This window comes from Solanum verrucosum, unplaced genomic scaffold, assembly GCF_900185275.1.
Source record: "Solanum verrucosum unplaced genomic scaffold, falcon-dt-bn FXZP01000229.1, whole genome shotgun sequence".
NCBI classification, from domain to species: Eukaryota; Viridiplantae; Streptophyta; class Magnoliopsida; order Solanales; family Solanaceae; genus Solanum; species Solanum verrucosum.
The window spans coordinates 4,891,752-4,910,873 of NW_026020011.1; the positions used below are offsets into that span (position 1 = coordinate 4,891,752).

General features: G+C 33.8%; 3 protein-coding genes and 1 non-coding gene across 6 annotated transcripts; all 4 read right to left on the reverse strand.

The window, feature by feature from the left end:
- Window positions 1-426: 426 nt before the first annotated feature.
- On the reverse strand, window positions 427-4,030 carry LOC125820100 (uncharacterized protein At1g01500-like). The gene is made up of 2 exons (XM_049499519.1): window positions 2,948-4,030; window positions 427-1,071 (listed from the first exon to the last, which is right to left on the reverse strand). Exons 1-2 carry the CDS (start codon window positions 3,656-3,658, stop codon window positions 844-846), a joined length of 939 nt encoding a protein of 312 aa, XP_049355476.1. The 5' UTR covers window positions 3,659-4,030; the 3' UTR covers window positions 427-843.
- Window positions 4,031-7,870: 3,840 nt separating this feature from the next.
- On the reverse strand, window positions 7,871-13,602 carry LOC125820104 (syntaxin-61). Of its 3 annotated transcripts, none has more exons than XM_049499524.1 (8): window positions 13,444-13,602; window positions 10,720-10,785; window positions 10,127-10,240; window positions 9,647-9,760; window positions 9,362-9,555; window positions 8,301-8,391; window positions 8,119-8,184; window positions 7,871-8,002 (listed from the first exon to the last, which is right to left on the reverse strand). In XM_049499524.1, exons 2-8 carry the CDS (start codon window positions 10,771-10,773, stop codon window positions 7,892-7,894), a joined length of 744 nt encoding a protein of 247 aa, XP_049355481.1. In that variant the 5' UTR covers window positions 10,774-10,785; window positions 13,444-13,602; the 3' UTR covers window positions 7,871-7,891. The 3 variants fall into 3 exon arrangements, with proteins under 3 accessions (XP_049355481.1, XP_049355480.1, XP_049355482.1); XM_049499523.1 differs by having other exon boundaries at window positions 13,439-13,595; XM_049499525.1 differs by lacking the exon at window positions 13,444-13,602 and having other exon boundaries at window positions 10,720-10,800.
- An 866-nt stretch (window positions 13,603-14,468) lies between these two features.
- TRNAA-UGC (transfer RNA alanine (anticodon UGC)) lies at window positions 14,469-14,541 on the reverse strand. Its single transcript has one exon. It is a non-coding gene; the product is annotated as a tRNA-Ala (tRNA).
- Window positions 14,542-15,700: 1,159 nt separating this feature from the next.
- On the reverse strand, window positions 15,701-19,079 carry LOC125820090 (probable LRR receptor-like serine/threonine-protein kinase At2g16250). The gene is made up of 4 exons (XM_049499508.1): window positions 17,129-19,079; window positions 16,916-17,041; window positions 16,742-16,764; window positions 15,701-16,654 (listed from the first exon to the last, which is right to left on the reverse strand). The coding sequence occupies exons 1-4, from the start codon at window positions 19,045-19,047 to the stop codon at window positions 16,044-16,046; spliced, it is 2,679 nt and encodes an 892-aa protein (XP_049355465.1). The 5' UTR covers window positions 19,048-19,079; the 3' UTR covers window positions 15,701-16,043.
- Between the last annotated feature and the right edge of the window lie 43 nt (window positions 19,080-19,122).

Consider the following 19,122-nt stretch of genomic DNA (forward strand, 5'->3'; position numbering starts at 1 on the left):
TTTGTATTAAATAAGTATTGCATGATCGAATAATTTAAGGAATGCAGAAGTAGGATGTTTGATAATCAATACACTTAAATAATAAAGTGACATGCTATATATTAAAAGGGGAGCCTTCAAGCAGCAGTAAAGTTTTGATAATGTAATTTGAGAAGCCAATAAGTATTCATCCATTGAATTACATAGCAAGATGCAAAACATATTGAACGCTTCACCTAGCTTTATGCGCATTAAGACTCCTTGCCAATTTACATAATCCTGAAAAGTCAATACTAAACAATTGATACTTTATTTTTTTCTCAATTTACGCCTTTCTTATTAAAGCCTACACTTTGCAATTTTAAACCCCAACGGACCTTAGAGATTTTTTGGATCGCGCTGGATAATACTGGTTGTCAAATGTAAACCATCAAACAATATATAATTACTGCTTCCTAGGCACTTGCACCAAACCATCAATTTATCAGATGGAAGAGTTTACAAAAAGAACAAAATTACATTGAACTACTAGTCCAAAAAGTTTAACACAAAAATTATACCAAATGATTATATAATTTGTGTAGCCTTGGACACATCTCAGCAACAGAATGGAACATCTACAACAGTAAGAAGTTTCACACCTAAATCCAAAACAAGAAGGGGGTACAAAGAGACTTAACACGGGGACGGGGATAGGGCAAGGGAAGACGAAAAGCTAACAGGAAGTAAGTTAAACACGAAAATGTATGATGGTTAGCTACGCTGAAACTGTCTACCGAGCAGAATTCACACTCTCAAGACAAGCATATATCTGTTGTTAGCCGTTTGGTCTATGCAAAAACAAATGCAGCTACCGCTACATAATCACACAAGCCTTCTGAAGTTCCGCGTAGTAGTCTGGTAGGTGCGGACTAACAGGCCAACTCCTATTCCAACTCCTACGCAAATGCCAAGGCCGATCCCTACACCAACACGGACCCCAGCATTGAACCAGGATAGTTCCCCATCTTCACCATCCATATATTCCGTTTGTCTCCAATACATGTTGTAGTCTTCTTCGCTTTCTAGTTCATACTTTCTATACTCTGTAACCTGTGAACACACAATGAAGTTCAGAAGCTGTGCAAATTCTTGGACTAGTTATGATTGAAAGATCCACTTTTCCAAATATAGAAATTAAGAAATGCTAAAAGCCCGCAACCATCTGTGAAAATCGAACGAAGAATTGACAAAGGGAACTTAAGAATCTGAAAGTGAGGCAAACATAAACATCCTTTCCTTTTTCAACTTTCAACTTCAAAACTAAAGCAGCACAATAGGCCTACAATACAGTCAACAGAATCATTATACTAGTCCTCTATAACGCGTAAGACATTACAAAAGAAAAGAACAAATCTCTACAAGGTTGTTATAGCAAGTGGAAAGCTAAGGATTTCTTAAATTCTTTTGAAAAATTTCATGGCAAAAGCCATAAAAAATTTCAGGAAGCAATAGTCGTCTGTTCTAGCATTTTTTAATTTTCGCCAGTATTCATAGAGTACTCATCCATTATAGCATTTTAAACTGTTTGCCGGTATTCATAGGTAGCAAATGATAATATTTCTTTTTAATACAAACCACCACCACTTCTTTCAGATCCGTAAAAAGGAGGATCCTAAAGGATTGGGGGAGGGCCTTCTGTTTCCTTTTCCAATCTTATCACATAGGATAATTGATGTCCAAGATATTATGCATGGCACAGACAACATTATAAGGAACAGATAGACATGGGATAATTAAAAAAACATATCTATTGTACTACTAACATGGGATTTTTTTTCCTTCACTTTCTTTGAAATTTTGTTTCAGGTGGTCATTCACACAAGTTAGACCGGCTACGAATGAAACAGAAGCAAATGAATCGGAAGATCTGGAGTACTATTCCATCACATGTGTTGTGGAACTGGAGACGGTGTCTTATCCTTACCACTAAACTGAAAAATCTGTATTCTATTGCAGCTTGGTATGATCTTAAAAATGTGAACACTGTAGACATTCGAATAAGCTTTACTAGTTCCCTACAATTCAAATTAGGGAATATTTTTAAAAAAAATCTGAATAGTAGCACCTCCTTTGTGCTACTTTTTGTAAAAAATAATTTCCAATTTCTTCAAATAAAGAAAAAGGATAATGACCCCACACATCAAGATCTTGTAGACTTAGGAACAATGTAGCATGGGAGACACATAAATTTAATATTAAAGAATCATCTGAAAGTATGTCTCAGCCCATACCAATGACACTGATTAGGATAAGATTCTAAAAGATACAGGCCTTTAGGTATGATGTAACACAGAAACATGTTTCATCATACGAAGCATGTACAACTTTATCCAAAAAAAAGAAAAAGAAAGATATGAAGCATGAATAAAGCTAGATGTCAATTGTTACTATCTGTTGTTTCTTGCATTACTTCTTTTCTTGGACTGCTTTGAACTGTTTTTCTTCTTGAACCGAGGTACTATCGGAAACAACCCCTCAATCTTTGAGGTTGGGGTAAGGTCTGCGTACACTCTACCCTCCCTAGACCCCACTTTGTCGGATTACACTGGGTATGTTGTTGTTGTTGGTCCTTAAGGTATAGGGTGGACTATTTTGGTTCTTCATATGTACACTACCCTAGATAATCCTTAATGTATGCAAAAAGTGATCATTTTTGTCCTAAACACTACAACTAACAGTTATCTTCATAATATTTACTAAAATTACTAGTCCTTAATGTATGCTAAAGTATATATGCAAGCATTTTGAGGTTTGTTAATTGATTCAGTCTGTACATTTATAGGTACCAGTGGTTATTCAATTATGTTGACGGTTTGGATGTGCCCTATCAGTTGTTTTTGCATTTTGATATGCATTATAGAATTTGAAAAACCAAATCACTATACCAAATGGACCTCAACAAAAGGTGCTGAACTACCAATTATACCTGCAGATCAAGTTCAGATGAGACATCTTTGTGCTGTTCATCTGTTTCATGCTCCGGGATTGAGTGTAACATACCCTTCCTGTTGTGCTTCTTCCGATGATTGAGCTGCAAACTCTTGGTCAAGATGATAGGTGTCCCGGAGAAGCAACCAGTAACAAAGACTTCAATTGTTGGTGATAATGATTCAGAATCCATAATTTGTTTGCCCTTCAGGAAACCAGTGCCAGCATTCATCACCGATTCACAATCCATGTTCCATCTCCTGCTACTGCTTTTAGACTCCCCAACAAAACCATTACTATTCAACATCTCTAAAAACCCCGAGAGCACAAGATCATCTTTATTGAAAACCTCAAATTTCACACTTCCTGTCAACCTTATACTATCCGTGCTCACAAATGTAGCTTCTTCGGATTTCTTATCAACCCGATCCCTTCGAAGGAGACAAGATGCTCCTTCTGAATACATGGAACATCTTGTTCCATTAACTTCAAGCAATGTATCGGGACTTAGAGGAATGTGGTTGAGAGTAAGATATTCCGGGGTGGAATCATCTACCATAAAATTGCTGACTCTAATATAGAAAACTCTTATATCTAACCAAGATAACAATAATTTACCACAAGATGATTGGTAAGAGGGGTGCCTAATAATTTGGAGACCAGGATCAGCTGGTTTTCCATTGTTGAGTGATTCATGACCATTCTCCATGTTTAATCCTCAACAGAATCCTTCACCAGACACCGATATAAGGACATAATCGAACCATGAATCGGGACCTACGTAGGCCAAAGAACCCTGTTCCATTATCAGACATCTCTGATCAGAGAATCATACAGGCAAAACATGGAGAGAACAACAATGGAAATGCAAAAAGAGAGATTTTACTCCACAAAACACACACACAATATAAAGGTTCCAGAAAACAAACAGACCAAGATTTTAGGAACAGAATTTTGGGCATACAATTAAATTAAATTATCTAAAATAAGGGATCCAAATTTAGTTACATACTTTCTTATAGGATCAAATATATTTTTAACCAAGCAAAATTATGACTAGGCTGCTAAAAAAACCAAACTTTATTTGAGCTAATTATGCCTAGAAGTCTAGAAAGACCAAAAACAATAGAAGAGGTCATTGAAAAAACACTTCATATGAGACTTAGTCATACAAGTTAACTAAACTAAAAGATGGCATCAAAATTGAATAAAAATAGAATCTTGCAAACAAGTCTATGAATTAGCAGCAGAAAATCAAAGATTCTTGAAATTAAACACAACCCCATCAGTTATTTCAGATGACAAAATTAAAAAAAAACAATCCAAAGTTCAAACCTTTTCTACATTTCATCAAAATTAGCTAAACTAAGAAATGACATCGAAATTGAATAAAAAGAAAATTTTGCAAAATTAGCAGCAGAAATCAATGATTCTTGAAAATAAACACAACCCCACCAGTGATTTTAGATGACAAATCAAAAAACCAATCCAAAGTTCAAATCTTTTCTTCATTTCATCAAAATTAGTTAAACTAAGAAGTGACATCAAAATTGAATAAAGAGAAAATCTTGCAAAATTAGCAGCAGAAATCAATGATTCTTGAAAATAAACACAACCCCACCAGTAATTTCAGGTGACAAATAAAAAAACCAATCCAAAGTTGCAATCTTTTCTACATTTCATCTCAAAATCAATGATTCTTGAAAATAAACACAACCCCACCAGTAATTTCAGATGACAAATCAAAAAACCAATCCAAAGTTGCAATCTTTTCTATATTTCATCTCAAAATCAAGAACTGAACTGACTCAAAAATCAAAGCAAATACACCAAAACCAGAAAGATACCAACAAATTGCTAGCAATATACAATTTACACACATCCCATAAGCAGCCAAACTAACCCCCCCCCCCCCCCCACAACCAAAAAAAAAAAAACTCACCTTTTACCCAAGAAATAAAAGAGAAAATTACATACAAAATCCAAAAAATTTCTCAACTTGATATACTTAATCAAGAAAATCCTTTCTCAAAAGATCTTTTAAATCACTTTCAAGTTCCCAAAAAAGAAGTGTTTTTTCTCATCAACTTCCACCAAACTTTTTGGTTGGATAAAAAAATCATATACCGTGATGAGTGATGCTACTCTTTTTGGAATCTTCTTCAATCTTTACAATCAAAATATGTTTTTTTCCTTCTCTCTAATCTCTAGTCTCTACTAGTATTTTTTTCCTCTCTCATTATTTTTATATAATAACACCATGTAGATATTATCAATATTACTATACTAATGTTTATGTGGCTCTATGAAAAAAAAAACATTTTAATTTGTTTGTTCTATTTTACTTTTTAATCTGTTTTAAAAAAACATCTCTATTCTTTTAGTTTTTTGTTTCAATGTTTTACTCGGTGTTCGATATTTATATTGGGAGTCCGACTATTTTAAATTTACGCCGCATAGATCTCCATTCAGAGAAAAACGCTCTCTATCAAGGATTTTTTCATATCTAAGGCTTGAACTCGAGATCTCTAGTCATAAATTTTAACTTTTTAGACCATAAGATTAATTGATATTTTAATACATTTGACACACTTTAATATAAATATATAAAAATTATTTATTTTAAAATTCTTTTTAATATATAAGTCAGTAAATAGTTAATCAAACACAAGCAACAAGTTTATCCGTCCTTCCTCCAATCCCTTTCGTTCATTCTTTTATTTCATTATTTTGTTGTGTTTTAAGTTCATATTAAATTAAAATATAACAAACAAATTGAAACGCATTTTATGTATAAGAGGATAAGGAAAATTAGAAATATTTATTTATGCTTGAATATTTTATATTTCTTGTTGTGGGTCCTTATTATAGTCAAAAGATAATATCCATTACCATTCAATATTAAGGTTCATATTGTCCAAGATATAGCAAACAATTGTTTAATTTCAGGATGGGCTATACTATAAACTTTGTTACACATTCAAATATTCAATAGTATATTTTTAATATATTTTTTTGTCAAATTAGAGGTCATATTCATGTGTCATCCATACTTTTGCTCCTATTTTGTGTTTATCTTTAAATTTTATCCCTCAAGACAATTTTATGTTGAAGCATAAATTTAAGTTGTGTAAATAATTTATGTATCACTAGACATAATTTGATTAATAAGGAAAAATCAACTTATCTAAATGATAAAAATAAAAAGGTAGTCAATTTGAAAGAGAAATCACTTAACTAAATGCATATTTATTACTTCAATAATAATAATAATAACATATCCGATAGAATTCTATTAATTAAAATGAACTTTGAAAAAGATAGTATATAGACTTATTTTATCTTTACATCTTAAATATAAAATCAGTCCATGTGATACTAGTCCTCCTAAATTGATGACATCCAAATTCCTTTTTTTAAATATATATTCAATGAACTTTTTAAAATATGTATATAAGTTAAAAATCCAAATTATTAAATTTTATCGAACTCATTAGTTTAATTATAACCCCACCCCATGTGTTGTGTGTGGAGTGGGGGTGAGAAATTTATGTGCATGAAAAGAAATGTTGATGGTGATGGAGGCCAACAAAGAGGATGGGTGATCTTATCTACAAGAAAAAAAAGAACGAATTTGAGATTTACGAGGTCGGTGGTATCTTCAATTTTAATTTCAATTAATGAAAGTGATGTTTTAAATTTATACCTTTTAATCTGTACTTATTATTGACTTTATACAGTTTTAAAAAAAACTATAGATAAAAAGGTAATTTTACTATATTATTCATAAAATAGTAATAAATATAATATCTTGAAAATTATAATAGAAAAATACGTATAATTAGTGATAAGAGTAAATTAGGAACTAAGTGTGAAATTATTCATTAATTTCATAAAATTAACAAATATTTTTGAACATTCAAAAATAGTATAATGGATAACTATTGTTGGACGGAGGGAATACTAGTGTGATATCCAACGTTAAACATGATCCCATTCTATTTTCTTAATTAAGTGTATCATCAATTAAATGCTTTTCTTTTATTATTCTGACTTAAAAAATGTTTAAAATAAGTTAATTCAAACAAAGTCTTACTCTTTTGAGGTATTTGTAGTTTTTCAAGAACAATTACTATAAAAAATAAAATGGAAATAAATAATTAGTTTTATCATGGATATCTAAAATGACAAATAATTTTACATACATATTTTTAAAAATTACGATTAATATTTTGAGATGAAAAAAGTATTAAGTAATGTGGTTAAATTATAAAACACCAATAAAGAAAAAGATATAAATAAGAGGAATGCTTATCTCATTTAACTAATTCAATTATAAAAACATGTTCCACACATATAAATTGTCATGATTTTTGAGGACTTTTGTGCAGATGCCTTATGAAAATTATCATTTTTTGACCTATAATAAAATCTTTTATCACAATTAGTCAAAGATTATCAACTTGATAAATTGTGTAAGAGCGAAATAATGCTAAATTGTCGGTCTGTTCCTCTCGCGAGCGAGGCAATTACACTTCTTTTTACATACTCAAATTATCTTAGTCTCGCTTCCCTCATCTTATCTACCTCTAAGTATGCCCACACATCCACATCAGTATTCACAACTTTCATCTTCTAACATTATTTTGTTAAGAGTTTGAAAGTAGAATCCAATTTTAAAATTTTACTCTATTCATCCCATTTTTAGTATAAAAAAAACAAACAATCCAATAAAAAAAAATATACATTATAATGTAACACACTTACAAATGCTCAACCCAAAAAGAAAACATTTGTAGTAGTGTCAATGCCAAGATTTCCAATTCATTTATGTATATGCTGTATACATGCCAGTTTCTTCCATAACAATACGTACATAATAAACTGGGTAGACAAAACCAGAATGAATTGAACAAAATTATAAGAAAACAAAGTATGCTAACTAGGTCAAGAAAACCAGAACGAAAAGAACAATAAATAAAACTATCAGAAAACAAATCATCATCATCTGTCCCTTGGCGCTCGCCTTCTTCATTACTATGCCGATCTTTTTCTGCAACAAATTGTGGTTTCTATGCGATAAGATTACTATAACAGCGATAAATAAAAGTTTTTTTGTTGATGCAGCTGATTTAGAAATTTGAAAACTAGAGAAAAACTTTCAGTTACCTGAACGAAATCCAGACGATTGGATGTACTGTCCATCTCCGTGTCCAACTCACTTAAGATCTTCTCCTGCAAGGAACGTATATTGATTTTAACTACATTTTGCTTCAGAGGAGTTTAAGCAGCTGCAATTTGTTGAGTGACGAGAAATTCAAGGAACTGATTAAGCAGGTGGTAGCACTTACATGTGCAAGAAGTTCATCATGTATGGTGAGCCCAACATCTCCAATTCTGACTACGCTGGCACTAAGCTCGTCTAGTTCTTCATCCTGTTGCCTGCACAGGACATCCAATCTGTTGTTAGAAGCTATGTTGCTCGAACTCTTCACTTTTGGTGCCGCACCCGTGTCGGCACAACATGGGTGTGGGTGTGGAATTCGTGTCCAATTTGGTCAATCTATTTTGGGTACTTTGACAAAATCGATGGGGAAAGTCCGGACAATTTTAATGATTTCTGTAATCAACACAAAAGCTAAGGTGAAATTGAAGGAAATGGAATACCTTTTACATAGAAATTTCTATGTCATTCCTTTTCCTTTGGAAGATTCTCCTCAAGTTCTCCACATGATATCTTGTAATTTAGGTTTTGTAACTCCAATTTTAGATATTTTAATTATTTTTAGGCGAATCCCCGCACCCGTATCCATACATGGATCCATATCCCCGAATCTTAAAAATTAGATCATGAAGGGTCCGCACCCGTATCGGACACCCACACCCGTGTCCGAGCAACTTAGGTTAGAAGTGAATGATCCAGAAAATAGGCTTTTTGAAAGTTAAATTTAAAACCTATAAAAATGCCATAGTACCATATCAAATAGATTCAAGATTATGCTACATCCTCGAAATTCTAGATTAATTGAAGTCTTCTCAACATAATTTAAGTGCTGGCAAAATTATACAGCTAACACCTTCAATAACAGGTACTAAAGGGTAGTCAATACAGCATACTATTCCATGATAAATGAAGTTGAGTAGACAAACTCAGAAAGCTAAAAAGACATGGCAGAATGGTTATGACGACGACATAAAGATCTTAGAGAGGTTGATGATACATATCATCATCCCCACATAAATAAAATCAAAGGCTAGGATTCCACAGTAAAGATTGAGAAAACATTAAGATGTCTCAGAAAGATAAATGGATAGGTGCATGCAAGATTTTCAATGAGATTGGAACAAAAATCAATTGGTAATAAAAACATGACAAACAAGGATAGATGCAAAGAAATGGAGGGAATATTACCTCATAAGAAGTAATTGTCTATCTGATTCTGATGATATGAAGTCATCATTATCTCGGGCATTGTATGCATTGGATCTCTCTTTCTGATCAGAATCTGGCAATCTCAACAGTTCTCGCCGCATCCCACTCAGATTAGATGTACTTGTCCCATTTGACTGTTTTCCAGCTACTACAGCTTTCTTCATGCTTCCCACCTGGTTAAAGGCAATTTGAAATCGTTTTTTATTTTAAGGAACCAAGGAACAAAAGAATATATATATTTGGTATCAACAGAATCAGTTATACTTGAGCACGGGCATTGCTGGTCCATCTTCTTCTCTTATCAAGCTCAATATCATTAATACCATACCAAGAAGGATCTCTTGCTGCAACATCAATTGTTTTGTCCAATTCATCCACCTTCTCATCAAGAAAACAGGAATTCAGCATTGATATAAGGATATGAAGTAAGTCATAGCTGCAGTAGATCAATATCAAATCACATTGACAGAAGAACAACTCTGGGTATGTTGCTATTGTTCACTGAAAGAAGAACATTTTTCCCTAAGTACTAAAGCCGACAGATTGGACAGTACAAATTCACAGACTGAACTTAAGACAGGTGCAACACATCAAACATGCAATTGTATCTGGCTATTTAAAATTGCTGTTATTCATTCACGTACAGTGCAGGCAATCAGGAAGACATATAATGAGAATTTTACAGACCAAACAGTGATAAGTATCAATTAATCAAGTTTCAAGGAGCTACGTGTTCGCACATACCTGCCACTCAATGCTCTCAGATGAGGCAAGAAGTTCTTTGGTAAGATGTACTTGCTCACTACTTCCGGCAGAAGTTTGCTCCCATTGATGAAACGTGGACAAGAGCTTGTCAATCTAACCAAGCAGGAATATTAAGAGTTAGTTTGAGTAGTCAACAAACTTGATCACAGATGAGATCCAACAGATTCTACCAGCAAGGGAAGTCTTAGTTTATTTTTTCTTAACAGTAAAAGAGATGAAATTTCTTAGTTTGTTCCGCTTGTTTTTTGATTTCTTCTATGATAATAGACAATAGCCTCAGAAAATCACAAAACCAGCTTGCTTACCTGTTAGCTGTTACTGGAGCACTTGATTTTAAACCTTAGTCTAGAAGAATTCTACTTTATCTCATAACACATTACTCACCCCTCCCCAGAATGTCGAGAGAGATGGAGATAGATACATGACAGGAAACACCATCAACCCTTCATGAATCTATCTCCCATGCAAGAATAAGAACAACACACTAATAAAAAAAACAAATCTTAGACGAATAAGATTTACTTCACTTCAAGATTATTAGAACATAACTAGATAGAAGTAGATGAACTTACAGATTCTTGAATTTCCTCCTTGACAATATAAAAAGGATCTTGAGCTGAAGACATCTTCAACACCAACTGTAGAACATTTAACTGGACACATCAGATAATTAAAAACATATATAATACATATAAAAAGCATCAGGAGAAAGATGACCGAGAAGCGAGAACTGTATCTTATACCCTGACATTGCAAAGTAGTACATCTCAAAATGCCTTTTCCCTAAAGTGTATTATGACAGAGAGACACAGTGGCAATTTAGCAAGAAGGCCTTTTCCGAGAAAACGTGAAAATTATCAGAAGGATGTATTCCAAGAAAAATAATACTCCTATAGATGACCAAAGTGATAATTATCTCCAGTAGGAAGGCATTACAAATATCAAGTGCAAAAACTCAAAATAGTCCCAGACTCCCTTCAGTAAAGAGTTAGGTGTATTTTGGTTTTTGATATATAACACTAAGCATAAATATGCCTTTATGTTTGTTCAAAGTGAACACATTTGGTCTGGGCTGAACCTAAAATACTTAAGCTAATGGAGTAGTGCAAATGCTAACAGACCTATAGTAAATAAGGTGAACAACCTGTCTTCTACAGCTAACTCGTCTGAGAAATGAGAAAAAACGTAAAGAAACCCAACTGAATCAACCTTAACAAGTCCATGTTACCCTTCAGGTTTGTAATGGTAGTTGTTATTGCTACAAGAGTTCTAGATTGCCATTCTAAACCTCTCGAATATGAATTGTTGGTTTTTCGGGTAAAGCAGGTATTTCCAAGAACACAAAGTTTTCCTTTTAGATAAGAAAAAATTATCCATGAGATCTGAGAATAAAAACAGAAATCTTAACAAAGGAAAAGGGTCCTGCGGAAATCCCCAAATACAAAATGAGATTTGTCAAAATTTTGGAAAGTATGCTTTTCACAGCGAAATTCCATCCCAATCCAATTGAACTCACAAAATTCAAACTAAACTGATCCTCTTTTGATAACTGGAAAGACATACGTTTGTGTCTTTCATTTCACGAAACAAGAAAAAAATATGAATGAGAGAGAGCAACAAGGCACTTGATTTCATTGGAATAGACCAGAGAGGGTGAGAGTAAGCTTGAAATAGGCCACAAACCTGTGCTGATATCCATTAAAAGGCAGATGTGCAGTATATAATTGGGCTTTTATATAGCCAAATCGGCAATCTACTGAGCTCCTTGATGCATTCAACTCTACATTAGTTTATTGCTTTTTAGAAATTCAAATCATTTGGACATGGTTTGTATCCAAGAAAGCATGGTTCACAAAACTTTTGATTGACATTACTGAAGTGCTTAGCCTTCGGGACACATTCAATATAGTTGTGCAAAAATTCTAGTTAATAGCAAAGTTACCTATTTAAAAAATATATATATTTAATAGCATTAGCTGGTTACATTAAATTGCTTACCTGCAAAAAGAAATGTCATTCAAAACAAAAAAAGGTTTTGAATGACATTTCTTTTTGCACAGCTATTAAACTAAAATCCTTGCACAACTATATTGAATGTGTCCCTAAGGCTAAGCACTTTAGTAGTGTTAATAAAACGAATGCAGACCATGCCCTCTCAGAAACTTCCCATGTATGACTGATTTGCATTCAATAGTTGCTGGAAAAAGAAATTCAGAGCAGAATGCATCAAGGAGCCAACTGGATTGTAGTATTTGGACTATATAAAAACCCAAATATGTATTGCACATCAGCCTTTAATGGATATCAACACAGGTTTGTGTCCAAGGCATATTGGTAACACTCAGATTACAGCTCAACCAGCTAAGGTTGCTCCACATGTTGCTAGTGGTAACGTTCTTCAGGGTAATGGGGACCAACTTGTATCTCTATGCTATGGTCAGAGTGGATGCTGAGGCATCGAATGACGTGGTCATAGATATTTTTACAATTTGTTCTCATGTGGCATTTGCACTTATAGATCTTGGATCTAACTATTCTTATATGTCACCACACTTAACATCTTGTTTGGAGAGGTATTATAGTTCCTAGACAAGCCTTTTTTTTTTTTGTCTCGACTCGAGTGGGGGAGTCTATCGTTGTGGATGAGACTCTGAGGTCTTAGTACAGATCAAAGACACCGTGAATGACTTAATTGTATTGCCTATGGTAGACCTCAATGTTATTCTGTGTATGAATATGATGGGATCATGTCATACAACACTTGATTGCCACTCCACAGTTTTGAGGTTTGTATTCCCGGGAACCACATGTAGAAGTAGAACTTCCTAGAATCCACTCTGGATCGGAGGAGCAATTAGTCAAACTTCTTAAGCTAAGGAATTGTATAGTTTCCATAACACAGGATAAAAATCATATCTTTCACGAAGGTGCACAGGATGATCAGTCAGGTTTTCTTATACTCTACAACTACAGTTCATGAAACCCGGGGGATGATACAATACAGAGGTGTTTCCAGACGATCTACCAAACTAACCTCTCAGAGAGGAAGGAACTTTGAGTTCTACTCTAAAACATCACCGGGTACACATTAGGCCAATATATGATTCGTTTAATTGCAGGATGAAGCCACAAATCAGCCAAAATCCAAATTGAAGCAAAATTAGAACCTAAAACAGCAAATTTCATAGTAAAATCGCAAATCTAAGAAACATTGATGCCTAAATTTCACAGAACAAAAAGACCTAAATCAAATCGAACCAAAATCAAGAGCTGCAAAGTATAATTTGTTACCTCACCTCGCAGCAAGACGAAGATGGAGAAGCTAAGGCAGATTGTGAGTAATTGAAGGATCACTGACTTTCTCAGCTACAGATTCAGAGATCCATTTTGATGCTTCGCTATATCGCTGTGATTTCTGTAGAAGAAGGAAGTTTTATCTTTCTTTTTCCAAAAAAGGGTGATTGTGCTTGTGTTAAAAATAGATATTCATTTTTACTGACATTAAATTTACTTTCTTATTATTTCAAAAATAGATTTTATTATTTTTAAGAAAAAAAATATTTTTATTTTAGCACTGATTATTTATTTCTCAAAATTTAATACAAAACATCAATTAATATAGATAATTAGATATTATGATAATTTTTTTTATATTAATTAGTATTACTTTTTAAGAGCGTGTATAGATTAAAATAGACAAGTAAAAATTGCACGAGGGAATATTTATCTAATTTAAAAATATTAAGAGATATTTATTATTAATTATTATTAAAAAAAATGATAACATAAAATTATTATTTAAAATATTTCAAATCAATCCTGGACAAGTACTAAAAATGAACTAAATTTTATGGTTAGGTTAAAATCAAATTGTTCAAAGACGAAAAAATCAAGAGGAAAATGAAGTAAAAGACTTTGATTAAGTCAAAGCTTATTAAATGAATTGAGAATTTGATTATACATCCTCGATTTTACTTTACTTAATCATGTTGAATTGGCACAATTTCAATTATTTTTTATTAGGAGTGTGTTTTAATAAATTAACATTATTAATGATATTTTGATACAAGTATGCATTTCACTCCAAGCATATTCTTTAATCCTTATCAATCCAGTGGCATGGTGCAACAATTTAAGTTATTATCGTGTGATTAGAAATTAAAGGTTCAAACAATAGAAATGTCTCTTACAAAAATATAAAATAAAGTTGCAAACAATATAGATTTAATGTAGTCTAATCTTTTTTGAAATTCCGCATATAGCGGAAGCTTAGTGCACCAATTTACTTCTTCTTTACTATTATAAAAAAGATGGAAAAAAATGGAGATGCGGGGGATCGAACCCCGTGCCTCTCGCATGCAAAGCGAGCGCTCTACCATTTGAGCTACATCCCCTCATATCTTAGAATCCGTTCAATAGACTACTTTAATGATATAATATATAAATATGTCAGTTTAACTTGGCTTCAGATGACATCTATGCTCTCCAACTTTGGATATATGCGAGTAGACATTTAAACTTGTATGAAATTAAACAACCAAACACATTTGTTCTATATGACAATTTTGTATCTTACGTGGCATTCTACGTGCATTATGCCACGAAGGACTCATGTGTCTATATGTTCAATTTATACAAGTTTAAGTGTCTACTTATGCACATCCAAAGTTGGAGGACATAGATGTCAGCTGAATCCAAATCAAAGAGCATATTTATGTATTATGCCTACTTAATCGAATTGTTTGAGATTCAGAGGTGGAAATGAGGAAATATCTGTAAAATCTGATACAGACATACAGTTCGAAGGATTTTGTAGGTTCATTAATGGAGAGAGTTGGTCTGTGGACACTTTTTAAATGAAAATATGACTTTTAATTTGCTTGTCTTGAATTTTTGATGAATCTGATCAATGATGCTTCACATTTGAAGTGTTGATAAGAATATATTGATTCTATAATTTAGACGTTGTATATATACTGTCAAAAATAATTTGTGTGTATGTATAGTATATGTGAATCCCCTTAGCTTCTTTGTGTATCTACTTCTTTATATTTTGAATCCTTTTGGTGAAAATCCTGATTTCACCATTGGACAACCAAATGCAGTTAAAAGAAGACTTTTGCTCATTGTAACTGTCAGGTGCATCTACATGTATTTAGTTACTTATCCTTATTTAGGCCTCCAAGGGGTTAACACACTATAGCAGTTTTGAGGCCCTATTTATCCAATTACAACAACATACCTTGTGCAAGGGTGTTGAGACGGGCGGGTGTACGCAGACCTTACCTTAGGTATAGAGGTTGTTTCCGATAGACCCTCGGCTCAAGAAAGTGCAGGTTCTATTATTCATTCATATCATACTTTTTCATGCAATTGCAAAATATGAGATCATGAAAATGTGAATCTGGATTAGATAGTGTACACTCTTGACCTTAGTTGCGCGGACTCTCCACTTTTGATGCCGCACCCGTCTCGGATTCTCCAAAAATACACTACTTTTGGCGAATCCGACACGCACCCGTTGGCATTTTTGAAGAGTCCAAGCAACATAGCTCTTGACACAGTTATATACTTGTTCTATCATCACAGGAACAAGAGTAAACTTTTTGAAAATTTACAAAGTACATGAGCATTTGTGACACACTAAAAGAAAAAGCGGAAAAACAGAATACATGTACATGATGTAACACAACATATTCAAAAATACTGATCCGATTTGATAGGCTGTTGCAGAAGGAAAGGGTTTACCAACCGCATAACATGTGTGTAGTGTGTAGGCCCCATGTCTTCAGAATGATCATAGTACCGCCGCTCATCTAATAAAAAATCAAAGCTCCTTATACTTACAAAACCCCTGCCTGCAGAAATGCATTTGGCATAGATTCGTGCTAGACGGTTAGCTCATGTCTTGTCTCTCTATATCTAGTGTGTCCTGAGGTTCGGGGAAAATCTCACTCGATGATCTCTTACACGATGATGAATGTTCGTTCCCGCTACTAATAGAATGAGATAATCCTACTCTTCCTGACTGTTTCAGGTTCATGCCAGCTTCTTTGCTTGTTTGGCCACTAGCATTAACACTATCTTGTGAGCTATGATTCCAACTACCAAGAAAAGCAGCACTCCATGATTGCCTCGATGAAGTATTTCGTAGCCTTATAGAGTTGAAACTTCCTTCCCTAACAACCTTGAACGGGTTCTCAAGAGCTTTCAGGACGCGTCTCATTTCAGGACGTCTAGAAGGCCTCGGATGAAGACATGCTTTGGCTACTATTGCTACAGCCCACATCTCTTCAAGTAAGTCATCGTCTATAATTAGAGATGGATCGACTATCTTGGACACTAGTTCTTTCTCGCGTATAGTGATGAAAGGAAGAAGCTTGTCCAACCACTCCTTGGTTGAGGCATCATCTAAGTGACTTACTCCAACCTTACCAGTTACAAGCTCGAGTAAGACCTTCCCGAAACAGTATACATCATAAGTACTGCAACTTGTATATGAAGATCCTGTTCATGTATAAAGGCAGCATATGAGAAATTCAGAAAATAACTCTATTCAACTATGCGTTTTTTTACGAAAAGAATAGTACATACCAGCAGGCTCTCCCTCAGGATTCCTGTTTATTGTCAACAAGAAACATAATATATTTTAGAACATTGAACAAAAAGCAATATGCAGAAATGTAAACACATAAATCTAACTAAATGTCTATTACATTTCTGAAAAATCTGGTATTAGGATCAAACTATGATCATAGTAATACTTACTTTGTCGTGCGGAAAAACTTTGTGATCAAATTCTGGCTATCACCTTCCTGTGTACACACGTCGCTCAAACTTCCCAGCCTTACTTCAAATTTATCGTCGAGAAGGATACTGCTAGCTTGAACATCTCTTCAGGAACAAGAAAATGCAGAATATAATTAGCTTGGTGTACAACATTATCAAACAAGAATGCAAAAAAGTGAAATAAAAAAATACCTATGAACAAGGGGAGGATTACACTCATGGTGCAAATAAACTAAGCCTTCTGCAGCTCCTGTTGCAATTTTTAATCTTGTTATCCAATCCAAAGACTGTCCATTTTCGTCTTCTAAATCCGTATCCCGGGCCAACAAATTGAACAAATCTCCATTAGGCATATATTTATAGACCAAGAATTTCTCATTCTCATGATCTAAGCAATGTCCCAAAAAAGGGACAAGCCTATGGTGTGTTGTCCAATTTAACAAATCCAACTCCAACTTGTATGTTTCTTTTTCGATATGGTGTACATTAACTTTCTTGATAACTACAGTGACACCGCCTTCCAATATTCCTCGGAAAATGTCTCCTGTATGACCATTCTTGATAAGATCTGTTTCATTGAAGTTGCTTGTGGCTTTTAGTATCTGATCATACGTAAATGATTCTATCGAACCAGATGTATCACGAGAGAACTTTACTGGTGGTGCCTGATTATTTCCTCCTTCCACAACAGGACTAACATTCGATATGCCTCTTTCGTTTGAATTCCCTCTATAGCATACCTTCCAAAACAATAAAATGACTAATGCCATAAGCATAAGAACACCAACTCCACCAAAAACTCCAACCATGATAAACAAACGTTTATGCCCGCCCATCGTGGCTCTTTGCACTGGAGTTTGGATTCCACCATCAACAAAAACTAGACCCCTATCAGCATAAAACTTACTACAATCATCTAAACTCCTCTGATTCAATAACCCCGCAAAGCAATTATCCATAACTAGAACACCAGATTTATCAGGTGCTAGTCCTTGAAAATAGTTCTTAGACAGATCAATCGACTGAAAACTCCGAACATCAAACGTCACATTTCCATAGAAAAGATTATTAGAAAGGTTATATGAAGCACCAGTAGCATTAAAATAGGTACTATTTGAAACCACACCAGTAAAATTGTTCCCTGATATATCAAGAACCCTCAAATGATCAGAAAATGACCACAAAACATCAGGAACTTTGCCTTCGAATCGATTCCAACTAAGATTTATATACACCAATACAGAATCATTTGAAGTAAACAAAGTACTTGACAATGTACCCTCTAGCTCATTATTTCCAACTATCAATTTACTCAAATTTCTCATTCTTAATAAACCCTCAGGCAATGACCCTGACAAGTAGTTATAGCCAAGATCAAGTTCTACTAATGCAGAAAGATTTGAAATTTCAGAAGGAATATAAGAACTTAAACTGTTATTTGCCAAATTAAGTAACTTAAGTCCAAGAAATGAACCAAACTCAACTGGGATTTGTCCAGACAAGAAATTTGAAGACAAATCAAGAACAGACAGATTCTTAATATCTGAAACAGAACTTGGAATTTCACCTGTAAATGAATTCCAAGAAAGATTAAGAACCCTTAAAGAACTCAACTTTCCAAGTTCTAAAGGAACAGTTCCTGTAATTGAATTGTTAAACAAAGACAGAAAATCTAGATTACTCAAACTCCCTAATGAGGATGGAAGTGAACCAAGAATTGAACTTGAACTAAGATCAAGTAGTTTGAGTTGAGTTAACTTTTGGCCAAACCAATCAGGTATTTGCCCTGAAAGAACAAAACCTGATGAGTTGAATGATGTCAAGTGAGTAAAATTGACTAAAGAATCAACAGAAAACTGCGGAGACATGTTCCCTTTGTGAATTCTTCTTAGTCCTGTCAACGTAATTCCCACAACTTTGTCATTGTTGCAATGAATTCCAGTCCAATTGGTACAAGGGTTGGATTTTCTTGGCCAGTTTTTTGCTCTGATGTGTAAAGATGATCTAAGATCAAGTAAAGCTTTGTGTTCTAAATTGGAGATTTGATTAGATAAAACTGAGTAAAAGAAGAGGAAGAAGAAGAAGAAGAAGAAAAGAGCAATCTTTAACATTTTTTTGGATATTAGGTGTATGGATATGTTGTGAAATTTATGTCTTCATTTTTTTGCTTATTTACAATAGTTGTT

What these genes read in the sequence shown, in the direction of transcription:
- LOC125820100 (XM_049499519.1), bottom strand. Translation starts at nt 3,658, where the DNA reads ATGGAGAATGGTCATGAATCACTCAACAATGGAAAACCAGCTGATCCT. An exon ending in CATCTGAACTTGATCTGCAG is followed by an intron (nt 1,072 to 2,947) that starts GTATAATTGGTA and finishes GTGTGTTCACAG; the next exon opens with GTTACAGAGTATAGAAAGTA.
- LOC125820104 (XM_049499524.1), bottom strand. Translation starts at nt 10,773, where the DNA reads ATGTCTTCAGCTCAAGATCCTTTTTATATTGTCAAGGAGGAAATTCAA. An exon ending in ATGATGAACTTCTTGCACAT is followed by an intron (nt 8,185 to 8,300) that starts GTAAGTGCTACC and finishes CGTTCCTTGCAG; the next exon opens with GAGAAGATCTTAAGTGAGTT. An exon ending in ATCGTCTGGATTTCGTTCAG is followed by an intron (nt 8,003 to 8,118) that starts GTAACTGAAAGT and finishes AATTTGTTGCAG; the next exon opens with AAAAAGATCGGCATAGTAAT.
- LOC125820090 (XM_049499508.1), bottom strand. Translation starts at nt 19,047, where the DNA reads ATGTTAAAGATTGCTCTTTTCTTCTTCTTCTTCTTCTTCCTCTTCTTT. An exon ending in AAGTTTTTCCGCACGACAAA is followed by an intron (nt 16,765 to 16,915) that starts GTAAGTATTACT and finishes GACAATAAACAG; the next exon opens with GAATCCTGAGGGAGAGCCTG. An exon ending in TCCTGAGGGAGAGCCTGCTG is followed by an intron (nt 16,655 to 16,741) that starts GTATGTACTATT and finishes ATACATGAACAG; the next exon opens with GATCTTCATATACAAGTTGC.